The 19,912-nt window shown below is 37.0% G+C and overlaps 1 protein-coding gene across 1 annotated transcript in view; it reads left to right on the forward strand.

Moving 5' to 3' along the window:
* Nucleotides 1-2,856: 2,856 nt before the first annotated feature.
* The window catches only part of DNAH14 (dynein axonemal heavy chain 14), a 792,430-nt gene continuing 775,374 nt past the window's right edge, over nucleotides 2,857-19,912 (forward strand). Inside the window, exons 1-2 of the mRNA XM_042780425.1 lie at nucleotides 2,857-2,900; nucleotides 11,985-12,115. Coding sequence (XP_042636359.1) covers nucleotides 2,857-2,900; nucleotides 11,985-12,115 — 175 coding nt within the window. The remainder of the gene's footprint in view (nucleotides 2,901-11,984; nucleotides 12,116-19,912) is intronic.

Consider the following 19,912-nt stretch of genomic DNA (forward strand, 5'->3'; position numbering starts at 1 on the left):
TACCCTAGAAATATTAAGATGCACATGTAACTTATAAAAGTGTAAATATAATCATTGTCTTTATATTTCTTCAGAAAATTCAAAGATTTTAAAGTGCTTAGTTCTATTACTTCTCTCCTGACTTTTGTGTTATTGTTGTTCTGTATTTCAGTTCCATGTAACTTTTAATCCCACAAGAAATAATTATCGGTTTATGCAGTCAGTGTTTGTTTAGATTCACCCATATATTTATTACTTTCTTTTCTCTCCCTCTCTTTTTTTAAATCTTAGATCTGCCATGTGGGATAATACTCCTTCTTTTTGAAGTCTTAGAATTCTCCTCATATGTGTTTGTTGAGTTTTGTTTGTCTGAAAGTGACTTTACTTTGCTTTAATTTGTCTTAGTTATGGTAAATGTATATGTGTGTGTGTGTGTGTATGCAAAACATTTGCTGTTTCAACATTTTTTACATACACAATTCAATGACATTAATTACATTGATCATGTTGTACAACTTGCTTTCATATTTGAAACATATTTTACAAGGTATAGCATTTTAAGCTGACAGTTATCTTTCCTTAGCACATCAAAATTATTACAGATATTATTTTCAGTTTGAAATTTTTGCTATTAAGAAAGCTCATTCTTAGTCTGTTTTCATTTTAAGCAATCTATCTTATCTGGCTACTATTATGATTTTCACTTTGTCTTTGGAATCCCAAAGTTTCATTATGTAAGTGTTTATGTGTTGTGTATATGTGTGCATAGATGAGTGTATTTATCCTACTTGGAATTTTTTGAGCTCTAGTGGATATGGCATCTGGCTGCTAACCAGAAGGTCAGTAGTTCAAACCCACGAGCCACTCTGCGGAAGGAAGAAAGGGGGATTACTTCAGCCTCAGAAACCCAATGAGTATCGCCATGAGTTGGAATTGACTCTATGGTTGTGAGGTTTTTTTTTTTTGAAATGTAATTGATGATTATTGTCTAGAAAAGTCACAGCCACAATACTTTTCATTTGTGTTAATAAGATCATGGATCATTAATTTTTCCATTTTCATTCATATTGCCAAATTGTTCTCCAGAATGGATGTAACAATTCATTCCCCCATCAAGAATGACTGTTTCCCCATCCCCTCACCAATATTGAGTTTTATAAACACTATAAATTTTCACTTGTCTGATAAAAATAACAAACAATTCATTTTTACATTGTTTGATTTGTAGTGAGATCGATCAACTTTTTTATGTTTATTGGATATTTTTTGATAAAGATGATAGCATGAATATATGAGCTACTTTACAGTCAAAGGGGAAGTTGGTTTGAGCATATACTGTATTGTAGGAGTTAGAAAACTGTGGCCATAGGCCACATCTGATTTGTCACCTGATTATGTGTGGTTCACAAGCTAAGAATGATGTTTGTGAATGAACACTTGCAACTAATTTGATGATAGGAAACACTGACTTTGAACCCCAGTTAAACAAAAGAATCCATTTCTTCTTAATAGAAAAATTAAATGCGTATCTATTAAATATCCTTGATTTTCCGTCTTGGCCCACAAAGCCTAAACTATTTATCTTTGGTCATTTTCAGAAAAAAAATTACCCACATCTACTCTATTGCAAAGGAGCTCTGGTAGTATAGTGGTTAAGGCATTTGGCTGCTAACTAAAAGGTTCAGTGGTTCAAACCCACCAGCTGCTCAACAGAAGAAAGATGAGGCAATCTATCTCTGTAAAGATTTACAGTAGTGGAAACCAAATAGGGGTTGCTGTGAGTCAGAATCGACTCGACGGAAATGAGTTTGGTTTGGCTGTGTTGCAAATTTAAAATAAATTTAATTCAGGGATGCTCTTCAATCTACAGATCTCCCATAAAGTCTGTTTTTCCCAATGTTCTACCCTTTAGCTCTTGGCTGCAGTGAAGGGTCCTTCTACAACCAACCTTGACACTCTTTGGGTCCTGATTTTGACTTTGAAGGAAAAAAAATATATATATCTGTTTTACACCCTGAGGGTCGTTACTAGATAGACTGTCCTACAGTGGTGGTGTAGCTGTCAGCATCATACCTGATGTGATGATTTCTATTATTTTTATTCTGTAAGAGCTGCTCTTGCCTCTGGCCTATTTTATTCTGTCTTGTTCGGTGTGTCTGAAGCACATTCACTTTCAAATTAAAGCTTTTTCTGTTTTACTTTGATTCTAGGCTAGCATCTTTACTTAAAATTCTTTCATTACAGTATACCTCCATGCAGTGTGTCATCTCAATTTGGAGACTTTCCTGTTTCTTGTTAGATTTCCCCCAGTAATCAGAAAGAAACTCCCTATTTTTCAAAGGTCATTCCTTTTTTGCCTTATTTTATCTGAGGAATGCTGGGTAGTATATGGATATGTCCTCTTAGTGCTTAATGAATGGTGAATTGGTTTTACAACTCAGGCTACTAGTTCTATTAACTTCCCTAGTTCTTTTTGGTGATATTTTCTGAGAAGGTGAGCTTAAAACTCATCTTTAATACAGAATTTAAAGTAAATTAAAATTAAATTATATCTACATAAGCCCATCAATGTGAGAAGGAAGATCCTTGCCTTAGAAAAGGAATTTGACAAAATAGAGACTGCCAGGAAAGAATAGCCTATTGAAGGGTCTGGAAATTATGCTATATACAAGAAACACTTGAAGGTAGTGAGGATATCAAACCTAATGAGAAGATGGGAAATACATGCACAGTTTTGAATACCAGTGATCATAGTTGTCAAATTGTCTTTTATATTAAAAAAAAATAATGTAGATGTATTTTTTATGTCCAGTTTCTTTATAGCTTTGTTCAGAAAAAAAAATATGGAGATATGACATATCCACAGATAGGACAACTATGAATCAAGAAATGGACAAGGAAGAAAAACAAACAAAAACAAGGTAAATAAGATGTAATAAAAATGATATATTTTAAAGTGAAATTTCAATAATATATAGTTAATGCTAAGTCATTCTAACTGAAAAACTTAAAATGTCACATGAAGACTAGTTGATTGGTGGTTTGAAAAGTAAAGTGAGTGGTTTCTGACAAGACAGGCAAATTAACATTGGCTATTGACTTCTTTCCCCAAAATTAACCTTGGATATGCCCCCCCCCCCAAAAAAAAAGTGTGAGAGAGAGAAAAGGAAGTTTAAGGATTGGTGGATATGAAAAACTAACCAACAACTGAGAAACCTCTGAAAGGCATAAATTCTAGATATGGACCATGGATAAGAAATATCAGCTCAAAGTATATGGAGAAAAAAATGGGGAGACTGACGTGTTCATTTTTTTTTCAATCTTACCCTGGGTCTACCTTATCACTACCACACCACCAGCCAAGTCAGTTGGGGAATGGAGAGGTATTATCACCTCAGCACTCAATGTGGGCCAAGGTTGAAGGCATGAATAAGTGGATAATTATAGGTGTAGGCAGTCTTACCTACTCTGGGGCATTGCCTTTCCCTGAATCACACTTCCACCTCTTTCTCCCTACCAAAAAAAAAAAGCCCAAAAACCAAACTCATTGCTATTGAGTCAGTTCCGACTCATAACGACCCCACCTTGGGTTTCCAAGGTGGTATCTCTACGGAAGTAGATTGCCCAGTCTTCCTTTTGAGGAGCGGCTGGTGAGTTTGAACCTCCAGCCTTCTGGTTAGCAGTCAAATGCCTTACACGCTGTGTAATTACAATTAAGGAAAAGAGTAGTGCTCCATGTAAAGGCTCGACAGAGCCCTTGAGTAAAAGGATCATTCAGTATGTGTGTGTGTGTGTCTCTCTCTCTGTGTGTGTAGGTAGGTAGGTAGGATTGCTTGGGAGAGGAGAATGACAACAAGTGGGGAGTAGTTAAAGTCAGATCTCAGATCACAGTAGGTATAGCCAGAAGCTCTTGGCCCTGAGACACATATTTCCCACCTCCTTATCTTTACAAGACAGATCTAGGCTTAAGCAACAACCCAAGAATTTAAATCAAACATAATAAATACCTTCAAAAAAATAAGAGAAACTATCATTAATTTGAATCTGAAACTTTGAGTTATGAAATCAATTGGAAGTATTGCATATAAAGCATATCATAGTTTAAGAAAAAAACAACTCTACATCAATGGGTTGAATAATAGAACTGAAGTCAATAATCAGTTAATAAACTGTAAGATCAATAATAGGACCTTCCCAGAAAGTTATGGAAAGGAGTAAAGATATGGAGAGAATGAGATAAAAGTTATGAGCCAAGGACAATCAAACTATAAGTATAAAATATGCATCCTTCCAGAACAAAAGAAAAAAAATATTGAAGTTAAGATAATATTTGAAAATGTTATTACTGGACTTCTATTTAAACGTTCTATGAATATTTGATAAAATTCTTCAGTGAAGCCATCAAGGCCAGGGCTTTTCTTTGTGGGAAGTTTTTTTTTTTTTTATGACCTGTTCAATTTCTTCTTTTGTTATAGGTATGTTTAAGTTTTCTATCTCTGAATAGGATAGTTTAGGTAGGTCTTGTGATTCTAGAAATTTGTCCATCTCTTCTAGGTTCTCAAACCTGTTGGAGGGCAGTTTTTCATAATATTATGTCAGTATCTTTTTTATTTCAGTTGGTTCTGTTGTAATGACACCCTTTTCATTTACAATTCTTGTGAGTTGGATCTTTTCTTTTGTTAGATCTGCCAATAGTTTATCAATTTTATTAATCTTTTTGAAGAACCAGGTTTTTGTTTTATTGATTTTCTCTATGATTTTTTTTTTTTTTAGTTGTTTCATTTATTTCTGCTCTGATCTTTATTATTTCCTTGCTTCTAGATACTATGGGGATCTTTTTTCTGTTCTATTTCTAGTTGTTGAAGTTGATGAGTTATGTTGATTTTGTTTTTTTCCTCTTTTTTGATGTATGCATTTATGGCTATAAAGTGTCCTCTGAGTACTGCTTTTGCTGTGTCCCATAAGTTTTCGTGTGATGTATCTTCATTCTCATTTGTTTCTAGGATTTTTTTTCTTTCTTTCAGTTTTTAATCTGTTCTATTACCCAGTAGTTTTGAGCAGTTTGTTCAGCTTCCATATGTTTGATACTTTTTCCTTGCTCTTCCTGTTATTAATTTCTAATTTTATAGCATTGTGGTCCAAGAAGATGCTTTGTAGTATTTCAATGCTTTTGAATTTATTGAGGCTTGTTGTATGTCCTAACATATGGTCTATTCTGGAGAAGGATTAATGTGCACTGAAGAAGAATGTGAATTGTGCTTTTGTTGGGTGAAATGCTCTGTATATGTCTATGAGGTTGAGTTGGTTGATTATATTGTTAAATTATTCTGTATGTTTGTTGAGTTTTTTTTCTAGTTGACCTGTCCCTCTTTGAAAGTGGTGTGTTAAAGTCTCCTACTAATATTGTAGAGTTGTCTATTGTCTCTTTTAATTCAGTTAATATTTGCTTCACATATTTTGGAGCACTTTCATTGGGTGCATAAATATTTATTATTGTAAAGTCTTCTTTGTCAGTTGACCCTTTCAGCATCATATAATGTGTTTATTTGTCTCTTATGATGCTTTTCATCTTAATGTCTATTTTATCAGAAATTAATATTGCCACTCCAGCTCTTTTTTGATTACCATTGGCTTGGTAAATATTTTTTCATCCCTTAACTCTTAATTTGTTTTTATCTTTTTGTCTAAGGTGGGTCTCTTGTAGGCAGCATTATCAGTGGGTCTTCTTTTCTTATCCAGTCTGCCTCTCTCTTTCTCTTGATAGATGCATTTAGTCCATTCACATCGACTGTAATTGTTGTTGTTGTTGTTATGTGCCATCGAGTCGGACCCGACTCATAGTGACCCCTCCTTGGGTTTCCGAGGCAGTATCACTATGGAAGTAGATTGCCCCATCTTCCTTCTGAGGAGTGGCTGGTGGGTTTGAACCTTCAGCCTTCTGGTTAGCAGTCAAGTGCATTAGGCACTATGCTACCAGAGCTCCCTGAGTGTAATTAGTGATAGGTATTAATTGATTGCTGTCATTCTATTGTGTTTTTTCATGTTGTTGGTGTTTCCTTGGTCCATATACTTTTCTGTGTTGAGTTTGGTTTGTTGCCTAACGTTTCCTCCCTTTTCTTCTGTATTGTTGGTTTTGTGCTTATTAAACCCACATGTTTTCCTTCCTTCTGGTTTTGTTTAGGGGGATTTTAAATTTTCTCTGTGGTTACCTTGGAGTATATTCTTGTCTCTACATTTTTAGAACAGTGCATACTGTGAAGACATTGTCCTGTTTTCCTCTCCATTTGGAAGTTTGTACCTAGAAGTGTTATTCCCTCTGATAGGTTAGTTGCTGCTGTTGTGTGCAGATTGATTGCCTTGTGTTTTAGAGTATCATATTTTATGGTCTTATTTTGAGTTTCTATTTCTGATTTGGTTTTAGTGTTGATGCCATGTATCCTGATTTTGTTGATCTCTATTGTGGGTTCTCTATTGGAAGAACTTCCTTAAGCATTTCTTGTAGGGTTGGTCTGCTTTTTACAAAATCCCTTAATTTCTGTTTGTTTGAGAAACCCTTGATTTTGCCCTCATATTTAATGGATAATTTGGCTGGATATAGGATTTTTGGTTGGAAGTTCTTTTCCTTCAGTGTTTTCTATATGCCATCCCGTTGCCTTCTTGCCTGCATGGTTTCTGCTGAGTAATCAGAACTTAGCCTGTTTGATTATTATAAGTAATATTTCTTTTGTCCTGGGCAGCTCTCAAAATATTTTCTTTGTTTTTGATTTTGGAGAGTTTGATTATAATATGCCTTGGTGTTTTTCTCTTGGGATCTGTCTTGTGTGGGATTCTATGAGCTTCTTGGACAAATATCTTTTCTTCTTTCATGATATGGAGGAAGTTTTCTGTTAGCAGGTCTTCCACAGTTTTCTTGGTGGTTTTTTCATCTCTTCTTGTTCTGGAATTCCAATGGGTCTTATATGGTTTCTTCTCATGTCATCCCATATAATTCTTAGGTTCCATTCATTTCTCTTAAATCTTTGTTCTGATTTTTCTTCATACAGGCTGGTGTCCAGGGATTTGCCTTCTATTTGGGATATGCGTCTTCAGCCAGTTCTAACCACTCTTTTGTGCTTCTACTATGTTGTGTAATTCTGTAATTTTGGTATTCATGTTGTGGATTTCTAACTGCTGTTTTAATATGAGTTCTGATTGTGCATTAATCTTATTATTTTTTTCTTGAATGATTTTCCTGAGTTCTTTCAGGGAATTGTCTGTGTTCTCTTTGTTTCTGTTTGGGGTTTCCTTAGGCTCTTGTAAAGCTCTATAAAGATATCTTCTAAGTTCTTTCTCAGATAATTTTATTGACTCCTCTTCCTCCATGTTTAATGAGACCTTTGTTTGTTGTTTTGCTTCTAATGCCTTGTCCTTTTTTTTTTTTTTTTGAGGTTGCTTATTGTTTCCTAGATATTTTGAGGTTGTCTTTAACTATTGGTTATGTATTGATTTGTTTTGTTTTGGTTTTATGGTTTAATATTTTGAAAAGGTGGAGCTGGTGTATTTTATTTTTTAGTTATTAATTCAGATATGTTGGATTGCTCTGCAGTTTTCTTTGTGATGGTGGAATCACTGTGATTAACGTGGATATGGGTTTCTGTTTGTCGTAAAGAGGGTTTAGAGTTTGAACTGGGAGGTTTTATGGTGGCTGAATGTGCTTTCTTCTATTGGATGAGTAAAGTTATTGGCAGAGAAGGTGGTAACTGAAGAAGGAAAGCTCGCTGTTGCTAGGGGCGATTTCTAGGGCTTTGAGTGGGCTGGTACCAATGACTCTGTATTGTTATTCACAGGCCCACAAGCCAAATTCAGCAAAGACTCCAGTTTTTAGGAGTCACCACTTTCCGCAAGGTGCAAACACATGCAAAAACCCCACTTCCGAGGCCCCTCAGCACCAAAACGCTGACCCAAGACAACTTCCTGGCACTGCAATCTGCCATGGGGGTTTCTTTCTCTGGTCCTGCCTGCCCACGGTGCCAGACCAACCAGCCCAGACCATGATCCACCTCGGAAGTTCCTCTGTGGGTCCACCCGCCCGCATTGCCAAAGATCAGCTCAGTTTCAGTGGCGCTGGAGTCAGGAGGGTGATGGCTAATAATCTGTGGTCCCAATATTCCTGATAAAGTCAAGCGCAGGCCTCTCAGTGCCACTAAGCTGACCCAAGCCTACTCAGTGACCAGCTGCAGGGGCACCTCCCTGGGCCTGCCCTCCTGTAGCACCAGTGGACTCTCTGCTCACGTTTCAGCAGCACTGGATGTACCCGTTTGCACTTAGCCAACCCAAGTTACTGATAAAATCAGGTGCTAAAGGTAGATCCTTGGGGTGATCACTGATATGTTGGTGTGGTCACTAGTATGCTGGGGTGGTGTGTCTTCTTCCTTAACCCAGGGAGGTCTTGGATGGCCTTTCTTGCCTGCCAGTTGGCGCTCCCCCAGGGAGGTCCCCAGTGGCCTTTCTCAGCTGCCTGTTGGCACTCCGCAGGGTAGATCTCCTGATCTTGGTAAATTTTCCCTGTCCCTTCCTCCTTTCTAATTCTGCTCCTCTGAGTTTGGTGCACTCTGACTCAGTGAGCTGTTCAGAGCACCAAAATCCCTAATTCAAACTGCTGTACCTAGTTTTTCAAGCACTAAGATGCTAGAGGGAAACAGTGTGGTGATTACTGATGAGACTCCATTTTGAATCCTGCTTTTTTTTTTTTTTTTTTAGCCTATGAATTAAAGGACTTGTGAAAGGTGACACTTTAAAACTATTAGGTAAAATTATAAGAAAATTTTGTCATCAGCTTGGAGTAAGGAAAGATTTCTTAAATAAAACATGAAAAACACAAAACATAAAAGAAAATGTAAATAATAATGTATTAAAGTTAAGAACTTCTGTTTTTCAAGACAGTATAAAATCTAATCTTGGAAAAGACATTTTAAACACACATAAAATGTGTATAGAACTCCTAAAAATTGTTGAGAAAATGGTAAACCATTACTACTAAATAAATAAAAGAGCAAAGGATATGGATAGATACTTCAATAAATAGTAAACTCTTCAAGGTGTTTACAAACAAAATGGAGACTCACAAAGTACTCAAAGGAAAAAAAAAATTACGAATACTATATTAGTTTCCTAGGAGCTCTGGTAGCATAGTGGCTAAGGCACTTGACTGCTCACCAGAAGGCTAGTGGTTCAAACCCACCAGCCACTCCTCGGAAGGAAGGTTGGGCAATCCTACTTCCGTAGTGATACTGCCTCGGAAACCCAAGGAGGGGTCGCTATGAGTCGGGGCCGACTCGACGGCACATAACAACAACAACAACAAGTGTTACAAATCCTCCATGAGATGGATTGATTGGGTGGGTGCAAAAATAGGTTCAAACATACCAAAGATTGTGATGATGGAATTGAATTATGGAATTGAATTAGGCAATATTTCTACAGCAGCTAACAGCAGCAACAGTCATAACAACAACAACAAAAAAAACCCTACAGGTTAAAGAACAAAAATTTATTTTCTCACAAGTCAAACCAAAAACCAAACCCATTACCATCTAGTCAATTCTGACTCATAATGACTCCTGACTCATAGTGACCCCCACTGAGTTTCTGAGGCTATAAATCTTTACAGAGATAGATTGCCCAGTCTTCGATCTGCAGAGTGGCTGGTGTGTTTGAACCATCAACTTTCTAGTTAGCAGTCAAATGCCTTAGGCTCTTCACCACCAGAACTCCTTTCTCATAGCTCAGGAGGCTTGTAGTCTGAATTTAGGGCATTGGCTCTAGGGGAAAGTCCTTTGTCTCTTTCAGCTTCTAGTAACTCCTGGCAATCCTTGGTATTCATCTGTCTCAGACTTTACATGGAGTCCCTTCCAGCAGAGTCTATTCTGTTTTTATAAGACACCACTCAGAAAGATTTACGTTTAGGACCCACCCTATTCTGGTATTGTTGCAGACAAATCCTGACAGGGTGGGTCCCAAGTCAATTAGAGAATACTGAGGTGAGGAGAGAAAAATGAATTAATTGAAGGTGCACGAGAAAGGAACTCGGAGGACTCTACCTAAAATGGAGCTCCTTGAGCAACAGATCACTTCCATTTTTACACTCTTTGAAACAAAGTCATGTATATACATTCAATAACATAGAATATATTTACGTTCTAAGAGCTAGTTAGCATCATAGGGGTGCATGCAGTGTCTGCCAGGGGGTGTGTTTTTTGGCCTGTGATGGCAAAAGTTCACTTCCGATGAAAATTTTCCACACTCTGCCTGTGTGGCTAAGCAATAGCTGCTCTGGATGCTTCTGAACAGTTCTACCCAGGTCTTAAGATATCTTCTGCTGGCTTGTTTATTTTTTTTTCCATGTTCCATAAGAGGGTCAGTTCTTATAAATGATCTTGAGAAATGTGAGAAGAGTCCGTAGGCAGTTCAGTACCTAGCAATGTAAGGAATGTACAGGCTTCCTCAATTAAGATCTCATTACCATAAGAAAAGAAAAGCACTATTCCCAAACAGGGTCATATTTACAGATATAGGGGTTATCATTTTGGGTGGGCATACAATTTAATCCCTATTGTTGTTGGGTGCTGTCAAATCGTCTTCAACTTCTTGTTGTTACCTGCCGTCAAGTCATCTCCGACTCATAGTGACCCCTCCTTGGGTTTCTGAGGCAGTATCACTACGGTAGTAGACTGCCCAGTCTTCCTTCCGAGGAGTGGCTGGTGGGTTTGAACCGCCAACCTTCGGGTTAGCAGTCAAGTGCCTTAGGCACTACACCACCAGAGCTCCCTCTCCGACCTCATAGTGACCTTTATGTACAACAGAGCGAGACACTGCCTGGTCCTGTGCCAGCCTCATGATCCTTACTATACCTGAACCCATTGCTGCAGCCACTGTGTTAATACATCTTGTTGAGGGCCTTCCCCTCTTTCATTGACCCTCCACTTTTCCAAACATGACATCTTTCTCCAGAGAATGGTCCCTTCTGACAACATGACCAAAGTAGGTGAGACGAAGTCTGGCCATTCTCACTTCCAGGTAAATCAATTGGAAGCAATGATTTTGGGTCCTGTCCTTATAAAATCTTTCTTCAACATTTTCACATTAGACAGTTAGCTAAGGCACTGTGAAAAGATCTTGATTTAACCTTGATAAGGGTTGAGTTTGATTGATTGATTGCAAGGGGAGATAGTATAGATGGACTACTGAATTTCAGAAAATTGCTCTGACCTACACTGTTGTTAGTTATTTTCAGGTTGATTCCGACTCATGGAGACCCTATGTGTTACAGAGTAGAACTACTCCATAGGATTTACAAGGCTGTGATCTTGGGGAAGTGATCGCCAAATGGCCTATCTTCTGAGGTGCCTCTGGGTGGGTGGGTTCAGCTAGTAGTAGAATGCTTAATTGCATCACCCAAGGATGACCAACTTGACCACTGTCTTAGTTGGGTAATACTTCATCATTTTAAATAAAATTAGGATTCCTAAATCCCTTCTGGCTTTAAAATTTCAATGATAATTTATGATTTTTACTTTCTTATGCTAAGTATCTGTTTAGCATTTAACTAGGCTCTCCATGTAAATATTTGAGATCTGCTTTTCTGAAAATTGGGAGCTCTGGTGGCATAGTGCCTAAGGCATTTGACTGCTAACCAGAAGGCTAGTGGTTCAAACCCACCAGCCACTTCTCAGAAAGAAGGTTGGGCGATCTACTTCTATAGTGATACCGCTTCAGAAATCCAAGGAGGGATCACTAAGAGTCAGATCCACCTCATTGGCAGTGCATTGCATTGTGCTGTGTTGCGTATCATAAAATTGCTTGAAAGAATGAATAATGTAAAGTACAGAATAAGGATTTAATCTTTACATTATAGAGAATGTTAACCATAGCCATTTATTCAGTGATTTCAATTATAAATGAGACATTTAAGTAATATGCTGATGGCTTAACACTTTATTGGTGTGATTATTTATTTATATTCTTAGAATTGTTTCTTCAGAGAATCAACCAGCTAAAACAACAGAAAATAAAACAGTGAAATATGAAACATGTAAAACGGTTTCTACATCCATGAATTCAGAGGAAACAGGAGAAATTGATCAAAACGAACATGGAGGTATGATGATTTATATTTTCTTTTATGGAGCTGGAAAGAAATTTTTCATAGCATTAAGTCAAGGAAAAAAAACAAACTTACTGCCTTAGAGTTGGATCCGACTCATAGCGATCCCTCCTTGGATTTCCAAGGCGGTATCACTATGGATGTAGACTGCTTAATTGTCCTTCAGAGGAGTGGCTGGCGGGTGTGAACCGCCAACCTTCTGAAGTCAAGAAAGTGAGATATATTGAAATAGTAGAGTCCACTTTTACAATATGAAATGTGTTGCTTTACTAATTTCATTAAGTATAGTAATTAGCAATGTCGATACAAAACTTGTCAAATACAAAGCTTGCCTTTTAAAGAGAATATAATTTAAATACTGATAGTAAATCTGGTAGCATATTGATTGCTAACCAGAAGGCTGGCGGTTCAAACCCACCAGCTACTCCTCAGAAGGAAGATGAGGCAATCTACTTCCGTAGTGATACAGCCTCGGAAACCCAAGGAGAGGTCGCTATGAGTTGGTCCGACTCGATAGCACATAACAACAAACAACAACAAGTAATAATAAAACTAAAGAGTAATGCCATCACCAAAAGTATATGACATTTCTGTAGTGATTATAATTCAGATCACTCTCATGAATGTCATCTTATTTTTTGTGTGAAGTAAAGACCCTAAATGCAGGTCAGTATTCTCTTAAGTCCCCAATGCCTCCTCATTGTGTTACTGTCTACTCCCTCAGTGTTCTCATCCACCAGTGTCCTGATTAGTCCTCTACATATCTCCATTTTTTTAAGTTTTTCTTCCTCCCCTATCTCAAATTCTACCATTTCTAGTATTTTAAATTTTTTGACCACAGCTTCCTTTTTAATGTAGCTCTTCCACATTTTATAAGTGTTCTATTTTGGTCTCCATTCTTGTCTTCTCTTCTTTTTGAATAGTTTTGTTACTAACAGCTTCAACTGCATTTTCCTATTTCTTCTGCAGTTGAAGCTGTTAGTAACAAAACTCTAATCAATCTAATTGTTCATTTTCTCTGTTTAATACTTGGGCTGATAAGTCATTTTTCAGAAAACTTACACAATCATGTTTCTTTTCCTGATTAATAGTTGCTAGCATTAGTGGTACACTTAGTGCTGATGATTGTTCATTTTATGGATTTCTTTAACTTTCTCTCTCATTATTCACAGCATCTACTGAAACTTTAACAACTTAACCTCAAGCCCTTTTTATTATGCCTCTTACTTTATAAAAATAAATAAATAGTGGTAATCAGATGGAAATATCTAACTTCCAGCTTCCCAACCCCATCTGCATATAGCACTTGTCTCTGTTAAGCTAAATCCCACCATCTCAGTTACAGAGCTTCTTTTCTGCCATGTCATTTGGAACTTTGGGCTCATCAGTTATCTTTTGTCATCTTCCTTCCCACTGGCTCTTTTCTGTCAGCATATACTTACACATGCTACATGCTTAAAGCTGACACATCTTAAACAAACAACCTAGAAGCATCTTTAGTTCTCTGTACTTTTCTATCACAATTACCATTATATGATCAGGACTTTTGAAAGAGTAGCCTAGACTTCCTACCTCCTTATTTCCAGCTCACGCCTTAGAATGGATTCTGACTCCAGCACTCTACTGTTAAACCTCTTTCCAAGGTCACCAGATACCATCTCATGGCTAAATGCTTATATATATATATGTATACATACATATGTGTGTATACATATATATATGTATACATATATATGTATACATACATATGTGTGTATACATACATATGTATACATATATGTGTGTGTATATATATATGTATACATATATATGTGTGTGTATACATATATATATATGTATACATATATATATGTATTACACATTCAGGAATAATCTCACAGGTAGAAATGTATATATGTATACATATGTATGTATGTATACACACATACATATATGTATACATATATGTATACATAGATATATGTATACATGTATACACATAGATATATGTATACATGTATACACATACATATATGTATACATATATGCATGTATATACACATATATGTATACATATATATGTATACACACATACATATATGTATACACACATATATATGTATACATATATATATGTATACATATATAGATATGTGTGTGTGTATATATGTATACATATATGTGTGTGTATATATGTATATATATGTACATATATATGTGTGTGTGTGTGTATATATATATATATATATATATACACAAATGATTTTAAATAAAACAATCTTTATTTTACTAGACCATCGTGCAACATTTTATTCTTTACCATTTACTTCCTTTATTTTCCCTTGACTTTTGAGGAAAACTACTCTCTTGTTTTCTTCTCCTTCTCCTTCTTCTTCTTCCACACTTATTTCTGCTTTTTTAGCTGTCCTCTTTTGGTTTCTTTCATGAGTGGTTGGTAGGCTTTACTAATTTCATTAAGTATAGTAATTAGCAATGTCGATACAAAACTTGTCAAATACAAAGCTTGCCTTTTAAAGAGAATATAATTTAAATACTGATAGTAAATCTGGTAGCATATTGATTGCTAACCAGAAGGCTGGCGGTTCAAACCCACCAGCTACTCCTCAGAAGGAAGATGAGGCAATCTACTTCCGTAGTGATACAGCCTCGGAAACCCAAGGAGAGGTCGCTATGAGTCGGTCCGACTCGATAGCACATAACAACAAACAACAACAAGTAATAATAAAACTAAAGAGTAATGCCATCACCAGGTCAAATGTCTTAAGAAGTATGCCACCAGAGATCCTTTCTCTCCCTACATTCTTCATTAAATATATAGGTAATTATTTAGGTAATATATGCATAGCTTTCAGCCTCTGCCTGAAAATGGGTACCTTTAATTTCCTAAAGGAGCCTGAGTTCTAGAATTGGCCTTCATTGAGCCAGAATTAAAGTGTGAGTGTCTGGGCCTCGTAAGTAAGTGTCTGTAGGCCTGACAAAGCTTCCCTTCCAGTGAAGTGAAAAGTGGAGATAGTACCCTGACACTTCTACTACTGCCCTCAGGAAAAAGAGCATAGGACTATAAGGGTGGGTAGGAATATAGGGGCTGGGCAAAATAAGGGCTTGCTTGTCATATAAGGGTTTTTGTTATAATATTATAAAGATAGAAGCCATTGAAAGGTTTTAAGCAAGGAGTTTATGTGGTCAGATTTCTGTTTTGAAAAGATCTTTCTAATTGCAGATTGAAAACAGATTGGAGGGGAGACCAGTTAGGAGGCCTTAGATATGCTGAAGGTGTAATCATTAGTCCTCAGTGATAGATTGTTAAGAGAGGGAGGAGGTGTCAAAGATGGCATCTAGGCTCTGGCTTGCTTAAGTAGTGCCATTCTCTAAGGCAGGAAGCCCTGAAAACAGGTCAAGTTTTGTGGGGTTTGGGCAGATCATGAGTTCAATTTTGGACTGTTGAATTTGGATTAACTTTAATATAGCCAAGTGAAGATGTTAAGGAGGCAGTTGAATATATATGTCTGGAGATCAAAGAAATCAGGTATGAGATTACACATTCAGGAATAATCTCACAGGTAGAAATTTAAGCCATGGGCATGGGTAAGATTAACTAGGGAGAGTATCTAGCGTAAGAATAAAATAGCTCTAAAACACAGCCACTCCTCAGAAGGAAGGTTGAGCAATCTACTTCCATAGTGATACCGACATGGAAACCCAAGGAGGGGTTGCTATGAGTCAGATCTGACTCCATGACAGTGGTGGGGTGGGGGAGAAATACAACAATTATAAGCCAGAAAACCAAAGATATCTACAAAGGAGACATGGGAATGTTTAGAGATTTAGGCTGAATGGGAGGATGAAGAAGAGAAGGAATGTGTGGTATCATAGAAGCCAAAGAAAAAGATTGTATCAGAAAGGAAGGTGTGGTCTAGATATCACATATTATTTATAGGTTAAGTAAAATGAGGACTGAAAAATGTTTATTAAGCTTACTGACCTGAAGGGTATAGTCACTTGAGTACAGTTTCAGTAGCATTCCAAAACCAGACAAGAGTTGATTAAGAAATGGGTTATAGACAGAACAGTGACTATATGCAACTCTTTGGAGAACTTTAGCTGTGAAGAAAGGCAAGATAGGGATTGGTAACTGGAGGAGGGTATGGTTAAGGGACATTTTATTTAGGATGGTACCAACTTAAGTATATACAAATGCAGCTTGAGTATGCAAAAGAAAAAAAAAGAATATTTAATAGTGTAAGTATGAGGAGATGGAATCTAAATAAAAGGATTAGTCTTCTTTGGGAGGAGGAAGAGATACCTCCTTTATTAAGCCAGGTGGACAGAAGAAAAGGAGGTGGGGAGAAAGGATGGTTGGTTTATTTGGTAATTTAAAGCTGAAGGAAATCCCATTGGATGCCTTTTATGTTCTTGGGGAAGTAGACATTGAGAGTTGAAGGAGAGAAAATGGAAGATAAAAACTTGGAGATTTGAGGAGCTTGGAGAAAACCTGAAATAATATTGAAAAGATAGAAGAAAAAATTAACCAGACAAACATAGTAAGATTTCTGGCTTGTTCTTCAAGATCCATTTATGCTTTATTAAAATGATTTGTTTTTTTACAATGATGTCAGTGATAGTATAATATCCATATACCTACAAGGAAGACCAGTTAATACTACTATTTTTCAAGTATATGCACCAACCACTAAAGCTAAAAATGAAGACACTGAAGATTTTTACCAACTTCTGAAATCTGAAATTGATCAAACCCACAATGTATTAATTATTCCTGGTTATTAGAATGCAAAAGTTGCAAACAAAAAAGAATCATTGGTAGTGGAAAATATGGCCTTGGTGATACAAATGATGCCAGAGATCACATGATAGAATTTTGAAAGACCAACAACTTATTCATTGCAAGTACCTTTGTTCAACAACATAAACAGTGGCTATACATATGGACCTTGCCAGATGAAATGCACAGGAATCAGATCTACCACATCTGTGAAAAGAGGCAAAAGAGAAGCTCAATACCATCAGTGAAAACGAGGCCAGGGGCTGACTATAGAACAGACTGTCAGTTGCTTATATCCAAGTTCAAGTTGAAGCTGAAGAAAATTAAAATAAGTCCAAAATACAACCTTGATTATATCTCACCTGAATTTAGAGATCATCTAAAGAATAGATTTGACATATTGAACACCAATGACCAAAGACTAGATGAGTTATAGGATGATGTCAAGAACATCATACATTAAAAAAGCGAAAAGTCATTAAAAAGACAGGAAATGAAGAAAAGACCAAAATGGATGTCAGAAGAGACTCTGAAACTTGCCCTTGAATGGACAGTAGCTAAAGTGAATAGAAGAAATGATTACATTAAACAGCTGATCAGAAGATTTCAAGGGGTGGCTTGAGAGGACAAAGTGTTAGAATGAAATGTGCAAAAATCTGGAGTTAGAAAATCAAAAGGGAAGAACACACTCAGCATTTCTCAAGCTGAGAGAATTGAAGAAAAAAATCAAGCCTTGAGTTGCAATATTGAATGATTCTGTGGACAAAAAATTGAACAACACAGGAAGTATCAAAAGAAGATGGAATGAATACACAGTCACTGTACCGAAAAGAATCAGTCAATGTTCAACCATTTTAGGAGGCAGCATCTAATCAAGAACCAGTGTATTGAAGGAAGAATACATTGGTTCTTCTGCACTGAAAGAATTGGAGAAATACAAGCTCTAGGAATTGATGGAATACTCATTGAGATGTTTCAACAAAAGGATACAGCACTGGAGGCACTTGTCTATGCCAAGAAATTTGGAGGACAGCTCCTCAGCCAACTGACTGGAAAAGATTGATATTTGATCCAACAGAATGTGGAAATTATCAAACAATATCATTAATATATCACACACGGTAAAATTTTGCTGAAGATAATTAAATAATGCTTGCAGCAGTATATTGACATGGAACTTCCAGAAATTCAAGCTGGATTCAGAAGAGGATGTGGAATGAGAGATATCATTTTTGATGTCAGATGGATCTTGGCTGAAAGCAAATAATAGCAGAAAGATGTTTACCTGTATTTTATTAACTATGCAAAGGCATTCAACTGTGTGGATCATAAGAAATTATGGATAACTTTGTGAAGAACGGAATTCCAGGCACTTGATTTGTGCCCGTGAAGAAGCTGTACATAGACCAAGAGGCTGTAGCTCAAACAGAACAAGAAAATGCTCCACGGTTTAAAATCAGGAAGGGTGTGAGTCAGGTTTGTATCCTTTCACCATACTTATTTAATCTGTATGCTTTGCAAATAATCCAAGAATCTCGATTATATGAAGAGGAATATGGCATAACAATTGGAGGAATACTCTTTAACAGCCTTCAATATGCAGATGGCACCAGCTTGCTTGCTAAAAGTGAGGAAGACTTGAAACACTTACTGATGAAGATCAAGACTACAGTCTTCAGTATGGATTACATCTCACCATAAAACAAACATTCCCACAACTGGACCAATGAGCAACATTATGATAAATAGAGAAGAGATTGAAGCTGTCAGGGATTTCATTTTACTTGGATCCACAATCAACACACATGGAAGCAGCAGTCAAGAAATTAGTTGTTGTATTGCACTGGGCAAAGCTACTGCAAAATACTTCTTCAAAGTATTAAGAAGCAAAGATGTTACTTTGAAGACTAAGGTGTTCCTGACCCAAGCCATAGCATTTTCAATTGCTTCATGTGTGTGTGAAAGCTGGAAAATGAATAAGGAAGACTGAAGAAGCGTTGATGCCTTGGAGTAATGGTGTTGGTGACAAATACTGAAAATACCATGCACTGCCAGAAGACCAAGCAAATCTGTCTTGGAAGAAGTACAACCTTAGATCCTTAGAAGCAAGAATGGTCAAACTTTGTCTTACCACCAGGTGCTCTGTAGGAAGAAACATGAGGCAGTCTGCTTCAGTAAAGATTTACAAAGGAGCTTTGGTAGCACAGTGCCTAAGGTATTTGACTGCTAACCAGAAAGTTAGTGGTTCAAGCTCACCAGCCACTCGACAGAAGCAAGACTGGGCAATCTACTTCTGTTAAGATTTACTGCCTCAGAAACCCAATGGGGGTCACTATGAGTCAAAAGCAACTTGATGGCAGTGGGTTTTTTTCAGGGGTACTTTTTTCCTGTTGTCAGAAGGGACCAGTCCCTGGAGAAAGGATATCATGCTTGGTAAAGTAGATGGTCGGCAAAAAAGAGGAAGACTGCCAAAGAGATGAATGGACACAGTGGCTAACACATGGGCTCAAGCATAGCAAATATTGTGAGGATGCTGGAGGACTGGGCAGTGTTTCTGTTGTGCATGGGGACACTATGAGTCAGAGCCGGCTCAACGACACTTAACAACAAAAACAACAACAACAACAAAATGATTAGGAATCCCCCAAAGCTACCACTCCACCCATTGTGCCCTCTTTTCTTAGTAACACTGGGCTATGTGGGTACAGGCACCAAGAGTACATAGAGTTAGGTTCATCCATGACTGGTTTTTTTTTCCCCCATATATGCGAGACCAAAAGAAAGAGAGCGTTTAGGATATTGGCAAGAATACATGGAAAGGCTATGTAATCTAAGCTGGATAAAGAGAAAGATGGTATTTATGATATCAAAGAATGATCATGTTGGAGGTATTAAACAAGCTGGAAGGCTAAAAGGCAAGGAACAACAAGCACCAGAATGTAATCCTGAGAGTGGTTAGTTTACGTGGACTGGAGATGAGAAGGGATGTAAAAATTTGAGTAGGGTGATTT

The sequence above is a fragment of the Orycteropus afer genome, unplaced genomic scaffold (assembly GCF_000298275.1).
Source record: "Orycteropus afer afer isolate SDZICR_OR568_19922 unplaced genomic scaffold, OryAfe1.0 scaffold00039, whole genome shotgun sequence".
NCBI classification, from domain to species: domain Eukaryota; kingdom Metazoa; phylum Chordata; class Mammalia; order Tubulidentata; family Orycteropodidae; genus Orycteropus; species Orycteropus afer.